This window comes from Python bivittatus, unplaced genomic scaffold (genome assembly GCF_059951505.1).
Source record: "Python bivittatus isolate LINGU-HERP-01145 unplaced genomic scaffold, Pbiv_v1 ctg000850_np1212, whole genome shotgun sequence".
NCBI classification, from domain to species: Eukaryota; Metazoa; Chordata; class Lepidosauria; order Squamata; family Pythonidae; genus Python; species Python bivittatus.
Window position 1 is genome coordinate 4,471,861 of NW_028277112.1, and position 23,364 is coordinate 4,495,224.

Genomic DNA, 23,364 nt, shown 5'->3' on the forward strand with positions numbered 1-23,364 from the left:
TATAAAAATATGTATTTTTAACTAACGTGTGCTTTCATAAAGCAAATGGTCAGAAATTTTCTTTGAACAGGCAATTTGAACATTTTTCAAATTAGGGTTAAATTTATTTTTTCTGTTTATATCCAATCTTAGAAATAGAGGTTTCCAAATTAAATTAAGAGTAAATTGTGTGATACTACAGGATATATATAAAGTATTTTGAAAGCCTCTCTCTACTGTTTGTAAGAGGGCCAAAGGATCAAGATTGAAGTCACACTTTAAAGTTAAGAGATTTAGGTGTCACTCTAGCACGTTATAATCAGTTACCTGTGTTCTCTGCTCTTTAGAATCAAATAACCGTGCTAGGTACCACGAGGAATTTTGCAGCAAAACTTCAAGCAGGCTCAGAGCAGGGTTTCTCAAACCTGCCATTAGTGCCACTTCATCTTGCATGTCAATAGCCTCATTCACTTGGGCTAAAGCTATGTGAACTGAAAGGAAAACAATGCTTATAGACAGCAAAATATTGTAAGGGTTTTTTTTTTTCTTTTAGCCCTTTGATACACACCGTTAAGAGAACTTGCATCAAATCCTTCTGGACAAGTATGCAAGGACACTTCAGAATTGACATGTAATTCTTAAATCCAAAGCTAAAATGCAACAAGTAAGAGGGGTCAAAATTTACAGAACTTTGCACCTAGCCGAAGAGGAGAGAAGTATAGGTAAAGCAGACTGGAATCATAATGTTTCTATTGTTATCAAGAATGCAAAAGGGCAAAGAAGAATGTGCTTGTCCAGGATTAGTAGTGTAAAAGCAAGACATCTCTGAAAGATTTACACATTACTGATGAAACAATAGCCTATGCCAGTTTTAAATTTCAAATGACTGTGGGAACATACTACATACTGATACTTCCCATTAAAATTAAGGGTGGGTATGCAAGTTTCAGGAATCCTTGTTTTCATAAGAAGGAAGAATACTCACTGTTGATCTTATTAACATTTCCCTGGATTTCAGCTTGTGTCAGCAATTCTTCATATACATCTCTTTCCTCCTCCAAAATTGAGTCACTCTAAAAGCAACAGCTACCATTATAGAAAGAAGGGCAGTGCTATTCCTCATTTCCAAATTGAGGTAGTGTTCGCATAAATGCACGCATATGGGGGGGGAACACCCACATACAAAAGCATGTCACACACAAAAGGTATAATTCCACTGAATTTTGAAAGAAACAATTAAATCTCGACCACAAGTCATAATATTCCTCAGTCTTTCCACTACATTGATAGAGTGCCAATTTATAAATGGAAAGTGAACTAGTATCTATAACTCAAATGGATAAATCTGGGGTAACTATCTTTCCTACACTGAATATTTTCTTTGCTACTCCCCCCCATGTAGAATAAATCTATAATTCTTTATATAGTGATTAGTGATAAATTCCAAAAATGTATTATATAATTTAAAGACACATACTAATATTTTAAATTTTCCATATTGAACCAAATTGGAATATAAATTGAACAGCCTATATTGCATGGATGTTTCTTAATCAACATTACACTTCCAGCATAACGGAACTGGTAAATGGGCCTCCTTTTTGAATCTTCTCTGAAGATTCCAAAAGACTTGAAAAATAAGCTTTTATTAATTAATCTCACCTTAATAGTTGTCAGCCCTTCAAGGCAGACTAGAAGAATAGACTCCATGGAGAACTAAAAACTGCTGTACTTTTATTTAGATTGGCTACAGTAACATAATCTTGCAAGTCTGACTGTGATCCCCTGCCTCCCTCTTTTATATGTAAGGAGGTGTCTATCTTTTTGTAATCCTTTCCCCTTGTTTGGACTCAAGCTATATTTCCCTAGAGAATAAAAAAGAAGGAACCAACCCAAAGTGGCTGATGGTACTCCTTCCAATCACCTTCTGAGGCCAGGCCAGTATTTTTCCCCTTCTCACCTCACGCCAGGAATGTATCTGTCAGCAGGTCTGCTACGTAATCTTGGGCAATGCTGATTTAAATTAAGATTAATTCATCTTTTTCATTTTGACTGGTTCTTTTATGTATTTTTGTGGAGTTTTTTTCCCTTCTCATTTATTGATGTATTAATATATAATGAGATTGATCTTTTTTGAGATTGGGTGGCATACAAATAAAACAAATAAATAAACTTGTTTTATATGCACAAATTACCAATAGCATTGTCAATTTGATACTATAAGTTTTACAAACTTGCATATTTAAGACAGCCATGAATAAATTGAAATCAGTGTTTTAATTATTCTGTGACAACTCACATTCACATCATACAGTTAATGATAAATGTTCTATTTCTGCACCTTAAGTCTTGCATTCTCTTCTTTTCTCTTTTTTGCTTCCGAAAGTTCCTTCTGATATGCATGGGCAAAATTATCATCCACATTAACTAACATGGCATTAGGATTTTTCAATGTTTTGATAGTTTGATCTGCAACTCCCTTCTCAATAGCTTCATTAATTGCAATAACTGCAGCATGCACTGAAAAAAGAATAGTCCAGAATATTTCAGTATTTAAAGATAGAAGCCTCCATGAATTAACATTTCCCAAACCTTTGTTATTAGCTATCATACTTTTACAATTTGATGTATACATAATTTCTGTTTAACAGTCTGGTTTCATACAAAACAGACAACAAGCAAAAAAGGGAGTGCACACAGATATATTCACAAAGATAAAAAAAATTCAGAACAGAACAGCCTCAATAAAAATACTTCACCAGAATATCCCAGGTGTGAGTATTTTAAACCCTTGTTCTTTTCCTGTTTCATCCTCAGGTCACAAATGTACATAGCTAAACCAACTGAAAGACTATCCCAAGAGATCATCAGAAAAACAATCAGATGAACGAGCTATTATTATTTTTTCCTTGGTGGTTACGTTGTTAAGGTTGACTACTTTGAATGTTATGATTTTACGGTTTACGATGCTTTTCTGATTTCTGATGTGCCACTCAGCACCTCATAATGTAGATAGCAAACATATGATAAAATATGTAAATCTTAAAATTTCCATAATAATCAAGTAGCCAGTTGCAAAAACAAATATTTCATGCCCTTGTTTTGGTTAAGTTACCTGGTAAATTTGACTGTCACTTCATATTTAAAGTTAAAGCAACTTTCAGGCACATGACTATCTTTTAGGGAGCAGGGTAGAGTAGCATCTCCCAACACTTAGGGGAACTTACATGCAGCTTCATCCATTGAAAGCTCACTGGTCAAGATGCCTCCAATTTTACTAAATGATGGCATCTGTATACCGTATTTTTCCAGTTCCTTCCGCATGTTACTGATTTCTTCCTCTAATTATTGGTGGCAGGAGGAAGGAAAAAGAAAGAGATTACAGTACATGGAGAAAAAAAAACTGTCCAGGGTTTACTAGAGTGACAAAACCAAGCTCAACACATAAACACACAGATGGGACAAATGTTATTCCTCTAATTCTTCTTGTCTCCTTTTTCTGTTTGAGAAATACTGCAGCACAGATGACTTGTTTGTTACTCAGCATTTCTTTGTAAAAAACAACACATTCTTTACATAGCTACTTTACACCCACTTCAGCACAAAAACATGAAGAATGTTGGAGGAGGAGAACATTGCTATCCAATTAAGGAATTACTAGAAGCTTCATAAATAAGGTTTCCTCAATACAAAAAAAGTTACAAAGATTAAAAGTACCTGTAAAGTCTACTTTCCCAAGCAAATCCTGGATTTGTGGAGCTATTCCTAATTTAAACAAATATAAACTGAGAAAGAAAAAGAAAAAGAAAGTGAATTGCATTAAATAAAATGGAGAATGATCAATTAAAGTTGAGTATTGCCTATTAATGTTTATTCTACAATGCATTTTTTTTACAATGCCGCAAGTGTTTATTTCCTAAAATAATAACTATTTTTTCAAAACACTTTTAACTTTGAATTGCTGAACTTCTGTATCTCCTTTCTTCATGACAATTCTAAATAACATACATGAAATATTGCCTCAACAGTGAACGTAATCTCTCTTATACATACATACAGGCCTGGCTATCTATGTTTCAGTTCTTCAATGCTTTGAAGAATCTGGAATAAACTCAAAATTACAGAAATCACTCCAAGAAGTCCTATTTCATTTCAGGGTACTTGAAAAAACTATATAATTACCATTCCAAAATGTGTATAGTGAAACCATCTGGACAACAGCTGAACAAATTCACATCTTTATTCATGTCTTTCTGCCATGTGAAGTTAACAACTGTTAAGGATTTGGGAAATTTATTAAGATTACACAAGGGACTAATCAAAATTGTTATAAAAGAGAGGGTCAAAGCAGTTCAAAAGTGGCCAAGGCACATTTTAGATTTAAAAGGAAGATTTTTTATTTGGAGAAGATTAACATTTTAAAAGTTGAACCTGAATGAAACAAAAAGGTGACAAAAATGAAGAGCCATATACCAGCTGTAAGCAAACATAATCACTCATGGATTTGCCTAGCTGTTAGAACTCAGGGAGCAAGCATGAAAACAGGTGTTTCTGGAAGCAGGAAATATTAGGAAAAATTAGATTTTCACTAATTTAAGATTTTCTAGGAGGAAGTTCAAAGAATAAACAGGAAAAATTAACTGTAAAATTAAATATTTAATAGATGATAACTTAGGTACAATACCTAAATTTGTCAGGTTCTGATTATCCTATTTTCTACTTGTGATCTCAATTTTTAAAAGCACCTTTGTATTACATTTATAATCGATTTCTAATAAATATCAATGAACAATTCCATCACTATTCTTTAGTCAATTTCTAGTGTTTAGAAATTGTTTTTAATTGGCATAATTGAGTTATTAAATTAATGTATTAAATTAATACATTCAATTTTGACATTTTTACAACTGCTATGATTTTCATGGGGTAGGATGATATTTAGTAGCTAGAGAGAAAAGGAATGTTGGGGAAGGAAGTATTGTTGGCCACTAGAGGGCAATGGAATTTTATTTTTAATTTATCAATCATTAAGCATTCCCCTTAATACACTTAGAAGTAATATTATCAAAATAAAAACATACATATGTAATATATTCCTTTCTCATTTTTATTATGAGCAAGTATTAATTAATTGCCATTTTACACACATGTAATTGTGTTGGAAATTTTAATAATCACAAACTATTATTAGCATGAACTATCTTTTAAAACAAATATTTTGAAGTTTTAGAAAGAATTCATATTAAACAAAGCTGCAAGTCAAGAACATGGCACAAAGATATATTTGAAAGTATTCAGATTTTGAAAAAATTTTACCATAAAAATGCATGCAGATTATCCAAGAATAAAGATTATTAAATTATTCATGCTTGAGTTTTACATTATTATTGTTGTTGTTAGGCACTGTGATGAACATCAGAACTATTGCATCTGATGTTCAAATCTCAATGTAAAGGTATTCCTTGAAGAGTAAGATTATGCTACATTTGCAAATGCCATACAATATTTCTCTAGTAGGCAAGGAAAACAGATTTGGAAGATTCAGTGCTTCTGTTCTCTCTCTCGCTCTCTCTCTCTCTCGCTCTCTCTCACACACACACACACACACACACCACTTTATGACACTACAGCAGAGAGGAGATGGGGGTATCTCTCACCAACACACAGACCAGTCCTCCAGACTCCTCTCTGGGTTCTCTACCCTCAACACCTCTGCCACCTGAGTTCTGAAGTGTGTGGATGTATCTTTCCCTCAGGTGAAGGAGTTCCACCTGGGCAGGTAGTTATTCTGTCACATGCTCTTGAATGGAGAGGTGACCACTTTGAATTTGGATGGTGCAGAATAGGAAATCCCCTTCCTCAGGAATAAGTTTTTCAATAAATGACTCCAGATTTCCCCTGTTTAATTAGGTCCAAGGGCTCTGGAGTGCTTGGTGCTAAATTACAAAGCACTGAAGTAATCAAAGAAAATTTTTTTTTATTTTAATAACAGCAATGAAGTACGATTATCTTCAGAATGGGTTGTTCTGAAGAACTCAGGGAACTTTCTCTTTCCCTTTGGATCATGCCATTCTGGGATGGGGGGAGAGTTTGTTCAGCATTTTTGAGAAGTAAATTGTCTGAAGCAATTCAAGGTGTTCTGGTTTAAAAAAGCTTGCTGCATCCGGAATGTTATGCTTCCAGTTTAGAGGACCAACTTCTAAAATTCCTGAACCAGTCAGAGGAAAATGGATTGTTCTTAAGTTCTCCAAATTCAATTAATTTTGCAAATCACAAAAACTAAGTAAAGAATTGCGAGAATAATTTCATCACCATCATCATTATCACCACCACCACCACAATAATTTATTAAATGTATATGCTGCCTGACCCCCAGTGACTCTGGGTGGTATACAATTGTTAAAAACATTTAAGAACAAAAAACAATACAAAAAACCCCCACAAAAAACAGTACAAGACAGAAAAACAACAAGGGCAAAGAAAACAAACTGAGAGGGGAACAAAAAGGAAGAAAGGGGCATCAGTTATTCTCGCCAAAGGCCTGGGGGAAGAGCCAGGTCTTTAGGGCTCTTCAAAATACCAGTAGGGTGGGAGCCATTCACATTTCAGGGGGAATCTCATTCCAGAGGGTAGGTACCTTCTCTACAGAGAAGGCACGCTTCTGGGATCCAGACAGATGGCATTGTTTAATCAGTGGAACCTGGAGTGCATCAACCCTGCTAGATTGAACTGGCTAGGCAGATACTATAGAAGAATGCACTCGGAAACAACTGGGAAATAGAGCAGTTCGCAAAGCAGAGGTGTTACATGGGCATCCCGAGGCATGTCATCACTGTCTGCACTGCTGCATTCTGGACCAGCTGAAGCTTTCAGGTGGTGTTTAAGGGCAGCCCCATGTAGAGCATGTTACAGTAATCAAGCTGTGAGGTGACCAGGGCATGAGTGATTGTCTGAAGGGCTCCCCGATCTAGGAAAGGGCACAACTGGTGCACCAGATGAAGTTGGGCAAAAGCAGTCTTGGCCACACTTGCCACCTGCTCACTGAGTAGGAGTTGTGAGTCCAGGAAGACTTCCAAATTGCACACCATCCTTGAATGGGGAAGTGTAACCCCATCCAAGGTCAAAGTTGGAATATCCCCAGATATGGGCGGTCCAACACCCACAGCCACTTGGTCTTGGTAAGACTGAGTCGGATGGGGGTGAGACTCCCCACCCACACAACTTCCAGGCACTGGGACACATTCTTGACAGCCTCACTTGGCTGGGACAGAGTTGAAAGATATAATTGGGTATCATTAGTGTACTGATGATACTAAACCCCAAACCAGTGAATGACCTCATTCAGCAATTTCATGTAGATATTGAAATGGAAGGGAGAGAGAATAGACTCCTCCAGCACCTCACAAATGAGGGGCCTAGGGGACAATCTCTCCCTGCCAACCAACACCGACTAGAATCAGCCCCAGAGAAAGGAAGAGAACCACCATTAACTGCAATAAGTTACAGGGGACTGAAATCTACAGACAAAAGTTAGCCTTCAGGCATCTCTAAACAGCCCAAGCAAGCAAACATTCTGTGCAAACAAATTAAGAGACAGAATTAATATAGAACTCAAAATTGACAAGCAGTACTTAAAAGAAATAAAGGAGCTCTCAAAAGAGTAATTAAATGTTACCTACCAATTTTACCTTACTAATTCTAGTGCTTCCAGGGTGTTTTTGGCTTTGGGCTGGAATTCATAGGCCCAATCACATGAAATCTGGTTTTTCTGGTAGGCTCCTACTTCCAGAACCTCCAACCAAGACTTAGTGAGAACAAAGGAATTCTTAAGTTCTTCCTCCTCCAGCCCCCACATCTCATTCTTCTGCCTCTCATTGGAGAGGACAGAGGCTGTGTTCTGAGAACACTTAACACTAGCTTGCAGGCCATTCAAAATCAAAAGTTCTCTTAATCCATGATAGATGAACAGAACAATCCAAATGGAGCCAGGGGAAAACAGAGTGCTGGATCCATCATCATGTATAGAAGGTTGTTGACTCATACCACTCTGGGTAGAAAGTGGGAATGGTCTTTTTCTGCTATAGTAGCTCCAGGCTGCCATAGATAACAACTCAGAGGATTAGGTGTTTGATAGATTCAGGACTGTGAATCAAGCAGATCCTAAAGAAACTACCAAGAAGGTAATTTCCACACTCAAGTCAATCATATATATAGGAATGCATAAAATATAAATAAACAAATCACCAAAGGATATGTACATGAGACTAGGTTCCTTTAAAATTGTTTGTGTTTCCTAGTAGAAGAATTTAGAGTGCAGCATGACATTAAATCATTCTATCATTCACCTGATGGTTCAGACTGTATTCTGAATAAGATCCAACTAATAGAACATTGTCCTGGAGGGCAGGGTAGAGTTAAAATGCATAGAAAAGTAGTTTTCCTTGACATTATGTATAGCTAAATGTGAGATCTCCATATCTATGTTTCTATAAGTCTAGCAATCACTTAAGGCATCTTTAGTACTCTAGGAGATATAAATATCTGAAGCCTCTCTATGTTCAACACTCTGTAGAATATGTGAACAAGGATTGTGACATCACTAGGATAGAATTTAGCATCATTTGTTAGGCACTAAGTGTTTAATGTTAAAAATGTTTAATATTTAGGGTCCCATGTGTTTACTCTGTAAAACAATTTCAAACTTACAAACACATTTAGCAAATCCAGCAGCCAGGTTTGCATAGCATTATAAGAAAATATTATTTCAGAATGTTTAAAAGATCTACGATTTTTTAAAAAGATATTGACATGAGTTAGCAAGAAAACACACACACTTGAAACTAAAAGGTTCCAAAATTGAATAGGTGTCATGTTTCACCCACTAAAATCAATGAAATTTGGCCCCAATTATATACATGCCGTGCCCATACACTTTGTATCACATCATCTATGCTCAGCAATTTTCCTTCTCCCAGAATTATGAATAAAGGCAGCATCCAGCCACCTGCCCAAAATTGTTCTTCTCTACCCTAATTTATTTAAAAATGGCAAAGTGATGATCTCATCTAAGAATCTTCTTTAAAATGCCAGAAAGTGATTTACTATGCAAAATAATATCTGTCTAGATAAGAACATACATAAGATTTATTGCTCTTCCATGCTCAGATGGAAGCCTGCATGGGATGCAGATATCAAAAGCAAAACTGAGATATCAAAAATGAGTCCCCCATTAGGGGGAGATGGGCAGGGATAAATTTAATAAATAAATAAATAAAATAAAAAACTCTACATGCTGTCAGAAGAAAAATGTATTTCATTTTCATATGGGCAATGTGTTACATATATGAAAATCAGCAAAACAGTGTCTGTCACTCTCAACTACAGCTTACTGACCACTCATTCAGCAACCATTCAAAGTTATGGTGCTGAAAAAGGAGACATACGACTGGCCCTCAAAGTTACAGTCCTTGCCGTGTCCCCATAGTCACATGATTGTGATTCAGGCCCGTGCACATTTAGACAGGTTGCAGCATCCCATGGTCACATGATCGCCATTTGCGACCTTCACAGCTGGCTTTTGACAAGCGAGGTCAGTGGGGAAGCTGGCAGGAAGTTGCAAGTAGCTTTCACGTGACATGCTTGAATGACCCATGGTGATTCGTTTAATGACCATAGTTGGAAATGACAAACTGACATAAGTCAGGCATGGTCATGTAATGTTTCACTTTACGACTGCTAAGTGAGGACTACCTGTAGTTTCCTGTATAGTAATGCTGAAATGAATACATGTCCCATTCTAATTCAAGTGTGAATGTAAAATACAAAACTTTTTTTGCACATATTATTTACACAATATTTTCTGAACTATAGTTAATTCTATAGAAACATGATTCCATTTATGACACCCAATTTTTAAAGAAAATTGAGGATATTACAGAGTCTTATGTACACAACAGCATAACCTTGAAATAGGACATTAGTGAATAAGTAATCAAAGATCACAGCAGCCAGTTTTACAGGTTTCCATAATTAAAACACAGTTTAACCATACATAGCAGAGAGAGGGGGAAGTTGGATTCTTTTCATTCTCAAATTGATGCCATTTTTATTTTTTGAAATTAGTATTATGAAATAGGATCTCTAAAAAAAAAGTTAACAATTTTATTCTTCACAGTTTAACTGAATTTTATGTGACTAATTTGCTTCATAACTATGTGAAGAAATTAGGCTTTGCTACAGACTTTTTAAAAAGAAGATATAAAAAAAATATCTTAGAAATTTAGCACAGATCTGTTTTACCTTAATGCATGAATGCAATAGATCATTCGAGGTATGTTTTTCCTATCATAAACATCTGTGGTCTCTGGGTAGAAAATCTAAGGATGAAAAGGCAAATTATCAAGCTTTGTTTCAGTTAACAAATATGCAATATTAGTCAGATTTTATCTATTAAGGTGCTGAAACAGAGGATCAATGGTATACTTTGACATGGAGAACAAATTCTTGCTCAGTGGGGGATTGGTTTTCCAAAAATGTACAATGTGACACTTTTCCAAATACACTACTGCTCAGAAATAAAATCCACTGAGATGAAACAGGATTAATCCCCAGGTAAGCACTGTAGTCTGAATTTACTAGGATCCAGTTTATTGTATTTGGATTTTATGTTATGTGTCATATAATCTCCTATTGTATTACATTATATTGTATTGTGTTAAATATACTTGTATTTAATTATGTAAAATATATGTTCTAAGGATAGCCACCTCAAATAAGGTAATGATAAATTTGAGTGACATAATATCTTGCCTCTATTAATTTCATAAACCATTGCACTTATGGAAGTATCACAAGATTCCAGAGACAAATATCTCAGTAATAGGTTCTGATCAACTACATATTTGCGGGCCTAGATAAGTAGGTTCCTCATAACTCTTTAAATCAAAATGGCATCCTCAGCTCTTTCCAAAAACCTGCAAGATATGGAATGTTAGCAAGTCAAATCAACATACATTGATATTGGCTGAGTTCACACATTAAAGTTTAGCACAATTCTTTTTTGTTTAGCAAGATGTGTACACTGGGCCACTGGTTTAGTATTATATATAAATTTAACCACTGTCACATATTCAACAGAACATGATTAAATTTAATATACAGTATGTGTTTTAACGATGTTTCATTGTGTTTGACTAGTTCTGAAACAAAAATTCTTTCCTAGAACTTGCCTTGAAGTAATGACTATGTTTAATGAAAAAATAATTCATGCATACAAAAGTACAGTTATATCATGGCTCAAAATATCATTTTGTCTTTGTTCTAATATTTAGAAATGTAAAATTTGCATCTATATTAAACAACATATCCTAGCCAAGTTTAAATAGCCAGCTTAGGTATCTCATATAAAAATGGATGACAAGCAACAGTTAATCAGAGAATTAATCATAGGAGTCAGACTTGGATAAGAGTTTGTTCTGAGTACAGCTCTAATTCCAAGTAGAATTTTAAGTCATATAAAATGAATAGTAATCGCCTGGGACATAGTAGGCATTTTCTCTTTTCAAAGAATCACCGCTCTATAGTACAACGTCTGCTTTTGCAACTAGGCGCAAGAGATTAACATCTCTAGTTAAATTTTTACAGGTTATAACAATACTGGACAAAATAGACAGTGATTTTATTCCATATTCCTCAGCTTCATGCATACTCCTCTGTATCAAAAGAATTGTACTAAGGCATATTACTGGGGTCTGGTAGGATCAGCTCTATCATTACATAATGAGCGTAATGGCACATGCAGTAACTATGCTTGCTGGGGTGGCTGTTGGGTCATGCTACTGACCCAACAGAACTGATGTAAGGGAGTCTGCTGATACCAGTTGCCTTGGCAAAACAGGACAGGACAACTATTTTAACTTTTTCACTCAGTCCTTTCTTCCTGTATGTTGGTGATTCAGTTAGTCCTGTTCACATTAGGGGAAGGCTATAGCTAACTGGTATGGTAATATTTCATATGCAAAAGATCCCTAGTTCAATCCTTAGCATGTACATATACAGCTGTAGAAGACTGCTGTTAAAACTCTGCAGAGCTATTCCTGTTAGTCTAGATCAGATGAATCAATGGTCTTATTTAATACAAAGGCAGATTTGCATCAGTTATCCTATTTTAAATAACTTCCTTATTTTAACAAGTACTTTCAGAGGAGGAGTGGATGGTTTGGAGATGTTTAAACAGACTGTGCACTGGTTTGGCTAGAACTAAAGACCATATGGAAAAATGGGGGTTTCTCCCTGAGGACAAGGATATTTACTGCGAATGTGGCACTATTCAAACAACTATCCATCTTTTACAGTATCCCTTGGGACCGACATGCACACAGAATGACTTGCTGGTTGGAAATACTTCTGCCATCAATGTGGCCCGGCATTGGGCAAGAATTATATAAATTATACTTTTATTAAAATTTTCAATTTTTTAAAATTTAGATTAACAATTTTCCCTTTTTTACTTCCTGCATTTCTGACACGAGACAAGTACTTTACAAATGGCTACACTGTATTTAGTTTTCAAATGCTTACCTTTGGTAGGCCAATAGACTCCATTGCCCGTAACCATTGTACTGTATTATCAGTGTGTCGGTAATGTAGGCCTGAACGCTAATGGAAGAAAGAAAAGAAGAGACAGGGACAAAGATGGTTACTCATTTATTTCAATGACCACACAGAAAACATCTAAGTACCTAACTCTACCTTGTACATAGAATTTAAAGTGTATTTAAACCAGATTAAAAATATATATATATATTTTAAGCTATTATATGACAAGCTGTCTTGTTAACAAGTAGCTCTGAGCTATACATTATAGGTAGTCCTTGTTTAGTGACCACAATTGGAACTGGCCACTTGGTTGTTAAGCAAAGTGGTCACTAAGTGAAACCGTGACTGTGCTTATCATCTTACTTCAACTTTCCTTTGCTTTACCGATCTGCAAATGTCGTAAATGCAAGCATTGGTTGTAAAGTTACCTTTTTATCACTGTTGTAACGATGAACAGTCACTAAATGAGGCAGTTGCTAAACAAGGACTACCTGTATTCTACAAACACACACACACGTTTTAGGTGTTGTTTTTTTGTCATGGGTGTTTGTTGTTCTTTTTACTATATTCTATGAAAGTCAAGAACACTGTTCAAAAATAGCTTAAAGGTGATATCTTTAGCCAAAACAAAACCAATTTCTTTTAGAGAGCTTAGCAGATTCAAAGCTGAAGATTTTTCTTTTCCCCCTACTCCTAGTCTTCCTTTCCTTCACCCTACCAAAAAAAAAAAAAAAAGCCCAAAGCAGCCTGAGCAGCAGCATGCCAAAACACCCCTTTGCACCACTCTCCTGGGTGGGGCGGGGCGGGGTTGTTTGCTTTTTTTTTCTCTCCACAGTGCAAAGCAAAGGCCCAGCCCAGCCCTGCCCAGGAGCACGGTGCAAAGGGCGTTTTGGCGTGCTGCTGCTCAGGGGCTGTTTTTGGCTTTTTTTTCACAGCATGAAGCAAAAGCCAAAAGCCCCATCCCACCCAGGAATGCTGCACAGAGGGATGTTTTGGCACGCTGCGCCCCAGGAGCTTTTTGGTGTGCCACGCTCCAGGAGCTTTTTGGCACCCCATGGCTCTGGGGCTGCTTTTGGCTTTTTTTTTTCCTGCAGCAGAAGCTCAGTCCGGCCTGGCCCAGCAACCAGGCCAGGTATACCTTGTCAGCAGTGGGAACAAGAAGATGGCGAAAGTCAGCTGGGCAGTGGAGCACAGGGCAGCATGGGTCTTGGAATGTAGGGTGGCGAGGGCAACTGGGACTGGGTTGGGGTGGCTGCAGCTTCCTGGGACATGACAAGCAACTCCAGAGCCATGTGGTTCTGGGGCTGCTTGCCTCCCCACAAGGCAGGGTGCAGTGCAGCCAGAAGGACAGAGATTGGGGGCAGATAGTCGGGTGGAGAGAGTTGGAGGCAGTCCCTTGCCTTACTGAGGTTCAGGGCTGGGAGGGACCAAGCCCAGAATGTCTTAGATTGGGGTGGGTACCTCACTTAACAACCCACGATTCTCAGTTAACAACAGCAACTGGGACTGCTGGGATTGCCATTGCTAAGCGATGTGGTCACATGGCATCCCGCTTTATGACCACATCACTTAGCAATGAAAATTCTGGTCCCAAGTGTGGTCATAAGTTGAGGACTACCTGTATTTCCAAAAATAATAAAATGAAGATATATAATAATTAACTTACTTATGCAGAAATCCTAATTTACTTCAACTTCAGTTTAACCATATTAAAAAAAAAATCAAAATCTGAATTAAGTAAAGCAAAATCAGTTCTAGGATGTTTAAGAGAAATTTATGGCTTTATAATTCAATGTTTTTAATCATAAAAATTATGCAGATTATCCAGGAACACGTAATATTAAACTATGCCACCCAAGCAAGGAACTAAGCATCGTATAGCAAACTTAATCTTAGATTTTTAAAATTTAAAACTTTAATTTTCTTTTAAATTAAAAAAATTCTTTTTAAAATTTTATTATAAACATGTAGTCACTTAACATTCTTCAGGGTGACAATAAAGATAAATAATAAAGAGTGAAGAAAAAAGAATTTCCATTGTTTCCAACCACTAAAAACAAAGTTCGGAGCTGTTCGTGAGAAGAATGGCATAGAAATACCAGAAAAAATAAAATAAAATAAAATAAAATAAAAATATTAAGTCAGTTCCACAAGCCTATTACTTAAATTTTCAAGGGCTTATACAAGGAAGCATCAAATAATTGGCTTTTCTCATTGGTTCTATTGTCAGGCTTCTGAAACAGCTTACAAGCATTTAATCCAACAATACCAACTTCAGTTTTGAAGTAGACGGATGTTTACTCATGTTCTGCATGATAACAGCTGCCTTGGCAAAACTAGAGCATTGTGAGAAACGTATCAACTTATCTGGCAGAAGGTGATGATTCTACTATCTGATGATACTATAGTATCCTTTTAGAAAATCCTTCTCCAAAGTCTATCACCTGATAGAATTGTTTCATTTGTTGGTACTAGGTAAAATAAAGCACTTCCTTTCATCGAACATTTTAATTCAAATTTCTGATGAATGACTGCTTACTTTAAAGAATTTGTTTTATTATATCTCAACTTCTTATTTTAGGTCACTCCAAAAGCCATGGTTTAAGAATCACTAATTTTGAACAAACAGAACAATTCTTTATTTTTAAAAATCTTTTGGTGCATCCAATGCAGACAATTCAAAAATTTAAAAAAAATTAAAAAGCATTTTAAATTAATATTGCATGAAATGTGTAGATGCCACATGCAAATTGGAAGCTGCCAAAATCCACAAAACATACACAGGTGGAAATTACTGGACATTAATTTCCACCTGTTGGATAAGTAACAGGAGGCAGAATTGGTTTTGAAGCACCTCCACCTCTCCGTCATATGCCAGCATTCCCCAACTAGTGCACTATAAGTTGTTGAAGCTACAGTCCCAACCAGAGTTAGGAGCCTTATCCATAAACAGATCTAGAAAATACAAGGCTGAAGAAATCTGCTATATGGACATTAATATGCAGAATAAGCATCTTTTTAAATCTTTGCTGAGTGGAAGAGGAGTTTCCTTTTACATTTTATAAAGGAAGGTTGCATACAGTTTTTTTTAAAAAGAGGAGACTGTATGTATTTTTTAAATATATTCTATGTTTCAAGCAGAAGAAATAGCAAAAATATCAAAGTTAACAGTGTTTTAATCCTGAAATTTGCTTTTGGTGCCAAGGCCTAATCTTGAGACATATGAAGAACTTACTATAATCTTAAATAGGTATATGCTGTTACAGTAAAAATATGAAGCATTAATTACTAGAAAATCATTTTCTATATACTACTCAAATCTTGTATGTATATTTTACCTTGTAACGTGTCTGTTCTACATCATAGATCTTCTTATCAGAGACCAACTTTGGTGCAAAAAACTTAGCTAATTTGGCAAGGTAGACACCATTCCTTAAACCTTCCTCCAGTTCAGTGGTGGGTGGTAACTCTTCATCTAGGCAGACTTCCATCCACCTGGAGAAACAGACATCCCACATAATGGTAACAGCTTTATTATAACATAATGCTTTAGATTGTTTTTGTAATTCAACAAACTAGCCATAATTCAGAACAGGGCCTCTTAACCTATGACCTACCTCAAAATCAGGGATGCAGCTTCCAGGATTCCTTCAAACTTTGTCACAATTTTTAATAAACCACAAGATGGAATTTATTGAACACATTAGGGGTAATTGTATTGACGATATTTCATTTAACTGGATGTTAATGGAATTTAATTAAATTTAAATTTGAGTTTTATTCTAGCTATAACCATTTCTTTGACTTGACTCTATCATATCACTCCAAGGCCAAATGTGGACCACTTGTCCCTGATTTAGCACGAAATGAACCAGGAGTACATTCAAAATACTTATGGCCTCCTGTAGTGATTTCTGAGAAAGTTCAGAACAACTTTCTTTTTGGGATTTACAAAAATCTGTTTAGGAAGCTAGACATGCATTTTTTTCATAATATTTCATTTTTTGCCCCTCCCCCAGTTTTGTTATTTTCCCTAAATCTGTCCACATTCCATGCCTCCTGAACCTGCTCAGTTTACATCAGAGTTTAGTGGGATTAGATTTTTCCCCCTCAATAATGTGATGATTTTGCAAACATCAGGATTCCATTAAGATTGATAATGAAATTACAGGGGTTCTAAAAAAATCTAACATGAATACAAAGAAAAGAATTTCTGTATTCACAAACAGAAAAAATGTAGAATAGGATCAACAAGAAATTCGTAATATTAACCAAATCTTAAGTAAACAAATATAAATGCAATGCTCATTCAAGATACAGTTAATTTGAGGTGGTTCTTATTTTAATGTTTAGCCTGTCTTCAGCTATAATAAATGCCTTACTATGGGAATTTAAGGAAGACAAATATTTAGTGTGTTCCTTTCGTATGGAATAAACTTACTAAATAAATGATAATTCCAGAAAAATTGTTTCATTGACTACATATTATCCAAAAAGCTACTTAGGAAGCTACAAAGCAATAAATCTTTCTCCTGGAAGGTTTCCAGAGAAAGTGGAACTATATAAGACATTAGGCAGTACCTATAAATATGAAGTCTGTTATACTAAGAAAAATCTATTATTCTAAAATAAATACCACTATGTTTATGTTTAATGGATATATTTTAATATATGTTTAAATCATAAAACATATTATTAATATGGAAGAAATACCCATACAATAGATGTCACAGTTTATTTTCTGAATCCTGGAGAAATTAAACAGAGGGATTAAATGTGTCTTAACACTTACAAAATTTGCAAATCATTCTGTAGGACACTTTTCCTTTTATTCAGAAGGTTGATCAAACAAAATTCTGAGGTGCTTCAGATCTGATTATAGAAATTTTATTTACTTATTACATATATTTATAAACTGTCCAGTTGCCCAAACTTTGGGCAGTTTATGGTAATAAATATTAAAAATGTTTTTCATCCATAACACAACTAAAAAACCAGTAACAAACTCAATTCCAATTTTACTACAATCAAACTCTTGGAATTCAATCTGCTATATTATCATCATATCTTGGTAGAATTTATTATGAAGTTTCCCCACTTAATTACTATTGTTGATATTCTGGAGATGTATACGCTATACTAGTTTAATTAAATCTCTTAATATGATTTGTACCTTCTGCCACAATTAGAACTGTCATCTGCATTATAAAAAAGGATTTGAGTAGCAATAAATAAATAAATAAACACTAAATAATGTAAAAGGTATACAATATTTTTCAATGTGTGTATTTAAATTAACAGAGATAGTATATTTCTCTCAGGGAAAAAGATTACTTAGAAGTATCAGTGTTGTTGTATTTGAATGTTGATCACACAAAAAATATTAAAAAGACAGCACTTCCAGTTCATGTATATTGCCATACTGAAATGTTATATACTGCTTGCGGCCCTTATAAAGACCAAATACTTAAAATGTGCCCATACTGAATTGGGTGAAATTTATTGTACACATGTGCATGCACACATGGATAAGTATAAACTGAACATGATTTTTTTCATTCCTGATAGTTACTACTTTACCATTACTTAACCACCATATGAAGGTAACTGATTTACTAGCTCTTTAACTCCATTCAGGTGATTAAAAGAAATAGATTAAATGTAGAAACACCATAACATCATTATTGTAAAGCGGTAACACTGTCATGGAGAAAATCTATCTATATGGTCGCTAGGAGTTGACACCAACTTGATGGAACATAATTAGTCAAATCCAAAAGACAACTGATTATTCATTACTATCTGATTGGGGATTTTAGATGTTGTATTCAAGAAACAGAAGGCTGCATTATGTATTACAAAGTAACTCTTCATTTTTCCTTTTCATGTTGAAAAACTGAACTTTCATGGGCCACACATGTTCCCCACCAAGGGATCCCAGGGCTGTACCACTAAAATTGAACAGCATGCAGACATAACACATCTATTTTAAATAACTTCATCCCTCAACACCAAAAAATAGGCTGAACATTTTAGCTCTGTTCTAGTGGTATCAACTCTTGGAAGCCTCAAAACAATTTTTTTTAAAAGTACAGTCCACAGCCACAAAAAGACAGTCTTTTATTGTTTTAGATGCAAAACAAGCAAGAAACATCAGACAGACTTGTGATGAGTCAATATTTCATGAGTGGGAATGTTTTTAATGGCATACCAACAACTTTCAGACAATCTCTCTAGACTTATTAATTGTAGAAGTATTGCTAAATGCTCATTTTAGCAAAATAAAAATTTCAAGATAGTACAAGACTGACTTTCATTTGGACAGTAATGTAGACTGAAAATTTATGTTACAGAAGAACAAACTTTTGGGAACAACACACACTGAGAATAGTTAGCACAGCCATTCCTCTTGAACTAAATTCTTCTGTAGTTACAAACAGTAATTATTCCAAATCTGCATCCCAACAGCTTATAATTTCAGCTAAAGCTATTCACTTTCTTCCTTACCAAGTAAAAATTAAAACTGAAATATATTGAATTAAACCACTAGAATATACAATTTTGAGCTAGATGGGACATTTAGGCAAAACTAGTAACATACTTATTCATATTAATCTGGACTGTCCAAACTCAGAAAATATAAAGCACACAATACATTAATAACTTAAAACCATTTATTCATTTTTAACTCAGCCTAAAATTAACTGGAAAATGTAAGTGTCAATTTATTAATTGATCCAAGTTATACGTGGTGGCCTGCACATTTTTCAAAGCTTATTTCCAAGGTAAATAAAAACATTTGACAAAAGCGTTTGGGGTAGCTTCTATTTAAAGTCCCTTGGGATCATATAAATTTGTATTTTTTAATTACAAATGCTTTTGTGCTTTTAATCTACAGTTTTAAAGTACTGCCAAAATGGGAAATATGTGGTCTTGTCTATTTGTAATGAGACAGAGATTTCAACATTAACAGAGAGAACAAGGGAGAGGATCCAGAGCAGAAGCAGTAGGGACACATAAATGCTTCAATAGTGGGTAAAAAAAAGAGAGGGAACAGAAGGTGGCTATACCTAGGAGTTTCCTGCTGTCTTCAGCAAGACTGGAAACATTAGAATCAGTTAGAACTGTAATGTGGTAGCATCTTGAACTAACCAGAGTACTGACTCCAGTCTACTGTTTGAGAAAACTACTGATCTTCAAGACCAAGACAGAATATGCTATCTTATCAGTTGTTTGCTGTGGGAATTGAGGCTTTCAGAGAACTGGGTGTTTAGTCTTCAACCTTAGCACCCCAAGAGGTTGAAGGAGATGTCACACAGAATGAGAAGGCATCAGAGACATAATCATCAGGTTCAGAGACATCAGCATGAACTCCACTACGATAAGTGTGGCTCAGTGAGAGTGGATAAATTCTGAAGTGGCCTCACTATATTCAAGCCTAATTAAGGAGAAGACAATGATCTTTGAGCAAGTGGCCATATGAGTTTGGAACTTGGATATAAGATCTGACTCAAATGAGTATCTTGGAGAACAAACAATTTTGAAGATGAGAGAACAACAACTGCAAAAGCTATTGGTCCAAGGCATGATTAGGCAATGGAGCGTGAGAAGAGTGTAGAACAGAAGGCCAATATGTGGTATGTGGTAACCAGTTACGATCCCAGTGATTTGAGATTAAGATTAAGACTGAGCCAAAGTGGATGATAAGAGGGCAGTCCAAAAGAGTATATCTTAAGGGTGTTCTGTCTTGAACCTTCCTTTCTGATATCTGATTTATGAGGAACTGGTGAGGATTGGATAGTATGGATTGGAGACCAAAAAAAAATCAGGAATCTGGTAATAGCTTTTCTGACTAACAAATTTTATTAAAAGGCATAAGAAAAAAAAATAGAGTAGGAAAGCACCCTACCCAACTCCTGGTTTTTTGCCATCAAATATTAACATGGGTCTCCTCTTACAATATGGACTGGAGAGCCCATCAACAATGAAACTGATGCTATCAGGTTGGAAAAGCCATTGTGGAGAAAACTGAAGCTGCTGGAACCAGAATCAAGAAGCCAACATGGCTGTCATCCCTCTTTTTCTCTTTGCCCTGAATAGAACGGATGGCCTCTTGGAAGGCTTTGAACTCTAAATGGGTAATCTCCTGGGTGCCGATAATGCAGAGCAGACACCTCTGTGAACACTGGAAGATTTGGTGGATGAAGGAACTACCAGACAATTTCTGAGATCTGGCAGAAGGCATGGAGGAAGATTGAAGGGGTGGTGGTAGCTACAATAGCTTCAGAATCAGTTGCCACTGGCTTACCTTCGCTAGATGGAAAATATGCAGTTTGTGCTAGGATGTAGGTGGATGAGAAGGTTCCTGAAGTGCTATGTGTAAAATGGGGCCCTTACAGCATAAGGCCAAAGGCATATAAAACCTGCTTTTTCTGTTATATCCCAAAGATTGTAGGATTCCCTGTCCTCGGAAATGTGTCCAATTATTCCTTAATGATGCATATTTTTTAAAGTGTATTTTACCAGCTCTTTAACTTGAATTGTATTTCCTTCTCTTTCTTTAATTCTGTTATGTTGTTCTAATATGTTATATTAATTTGATTTAAAATATGCCTTTCAACTAAATTGACACTATAAGTTGTTGTTCCGTACGTTTCATGATGGATGCCTTTAAAATGAATCTGGAAGACAGAATTGATAAAATAAATATTCACAATTTTAGATGGTTTTTCTGGCATCTACTAATGTCCATACCCAGGGAGAATTATATTAAATAATGTGTGATTCCAAGATTTCTATCGTCCCAAAATAAAATGTACCATTTAAATTTTATGCTCTCTATACAAAAGGACAGAAAAGCTGATAGCTTAGTCATAGACAGATCATCTTGCAGGGACAATGTTGCAGCTAGCCATCAACTGATTTTCCCCACTTCCAGTAACAGGTAACTAATTTCACCTACCAAGTGGTATAAAAAGAACATTTGATGATCACATGTTCAATATACAAGCTAAAGCCCATGACTAACCATTCCTCCATGATCTAACTGAGCTTAGGTAAAATGATTTTCTGCTAAGCATTACACTGAAATGTGAAATAAATTTAGTTTTACCTTTACGTTCATTCTATTCTAGGCTCATTTTACTCCTTTTTATATCAATAAGGGCATACTCCTAAGGCCCAGATTTAACCCTCAGCTTTGATCTGTTGTTCACTCTTTCCACTGCTGTTTCCACAATTTACCTGACAGCATAATCTGCGTTATTTCAGAGCAGTGTCTCTGTACAGTAAATCATTGATTTACCGGACTAATGGGGGGAAAAGGGTGTGCTGTCCATTAAAATAAAACATCCATTAAACCCAAATTGGTTTTGATATATGTATTTTGCACATTCTACACATACATAAAATGGGAATGAGCTTTTAGACACACACATTTTATATAGCAAGCAGGATTTTAGGCATATGTAGAGGCATACATTCTACAGAAAAATCATGCCCACTGCATTTCAAGTTAGCTAAATTGTTACCTGTTAATTTGAAGGTTTACTGTAGGTAAGCATGCATAACTTATGATCACATTATTTTAACATTATACCATACTGATCTTATCATCAAGGAAAGCCAGGGGACAGAAAAACATAAAGAAGGCAAGAAAACCAATGTCACAGCAGAGAATGTCAAAGCCTGTGAAGAGTCAAGCCCAAACTCTAGAAGTGTTTGTACCAGATATAACAAGACATCTGTGTAACACTTTCATGTGAAATCACCCTGTTTCAACATTTGCCACTGTCATTCCAGTTGATTACTACTGTTTACACAAATTCAAGTCTTAGTAGTTTTCATTATGGCTAGGTCTTAAAATCACTTAAGTCACTCATGCCCTGGTTACCTTCCAAATGGATTACTGTAATGCGCCCTACAGGAGGCTGCCCTTGAAGAGCATCCTGGAGCAGCAGCTGGTGCAAAATGTGGCAACATGGGTAGTTATATGAGCAGTGCAGTGCATGTTACACCTTTGCTCCACAAGCTGCACTGGATCCCAGTGTGCAATTCAAGATGGTGGTAGTGACCTATAGAGCCCTACCTACATAGCATGGGACTGGGATATTTGAGGAACTGCCTCTCCCCAGTTACATCTACCCATCCCATCAGATCTGGCTGAAGAAGCACATTATGGGTCCTATCTACTAAGGAATGTCATTTGACGGGACCCAGAAAGAGAGCCTTTTATGCGTGGTGCCCATCTTTTGGAACATAATTCCCCTGGAATTTATATTGGCCCCTGCTCTTCTGGCCTTTAGAAAAGGCCTGAAAACATGGCTGTGCCACCAGGATTGAGGGTCCAGAGGTAGTGGTAAGCCTTTTCCATGGCTACACTAAATGGGATGTATTGCTTGTGTTCACCACCTGACTGTGATTATGTTTATATTGAATTGAGTTTTTAATACTGGTTTTAATATGATTGTATGTTCATTGTTTTTATTTATATTTTTTATTGCTCTTGTTGTTCTTAATTGCTGTGAGCCACCCAGAATCACATAGGTGAGATGGGCAGCTATACAAATTGAATGAATGAATGAATGGTCTCCAAACTTTAAAGGAAAGTAACAAATATTAGCAAAATCTTTGATACATGTTTTCAAGTGTGAACTTGCCCGTGACAAACAGGTGATTTCAGAAATATGGAGAAGGGAGGGCAGAATATCCACTGCTAATATCTGACTTTAAAAAAATATAGCCCAGCCTTGTTACCTAGATATGCAGACCTTGTAGCTTTACGATAGT

General features: G+C 35.8%; 1 protein-coding gene across 2 annotated transcripts in view; it reads right to left on the reverse strand.

The window, feature by feature from the left end:
- Positions 1–23,364, reverse strand: part of IQGAP2 (IQ motif containing GTPase activating protein 2) — a 148,633-nt gene that overhangs the window by 59,878 nt on the left and 65,391 nt on the right. The window contains exons 3-10 of one of the 2 annotated variants that reach the window (XM_088130170.1): positions 15,915–16,071; positions 12,559–12,636; positions 10,279–10,355; positions 3,697–3,764; positions 3,207–3,320; positions 2,321–2,499; positions 965–1,052; positions 307–470 (exon numbers count right to left, since the gene is read on the reverse strand). In XM_088130170.1, the coding sequence (XP_087986296.1) occupies positions 307–470; positions 965–1,052; positions 2,321–2,499; positions 3,207–3,320; positions 3,697–3,764; positions 10,279–10,355; positions 12,559–12,636; positions 15,915–16,071 (925 nt within the window). The remainder of the gene's footprint in view (positions 1–306; positions 471–964; positions 1,053–2,320; positions 2,500–3,206; positions 3,321–3,696; positions 3,765–10,278; positions 10,356–12,558; positions 12,637–15,914; positions 16,072–23,364) is intronic. The other variant, XM_088130169.1, reaches the window with a different exon arrangement.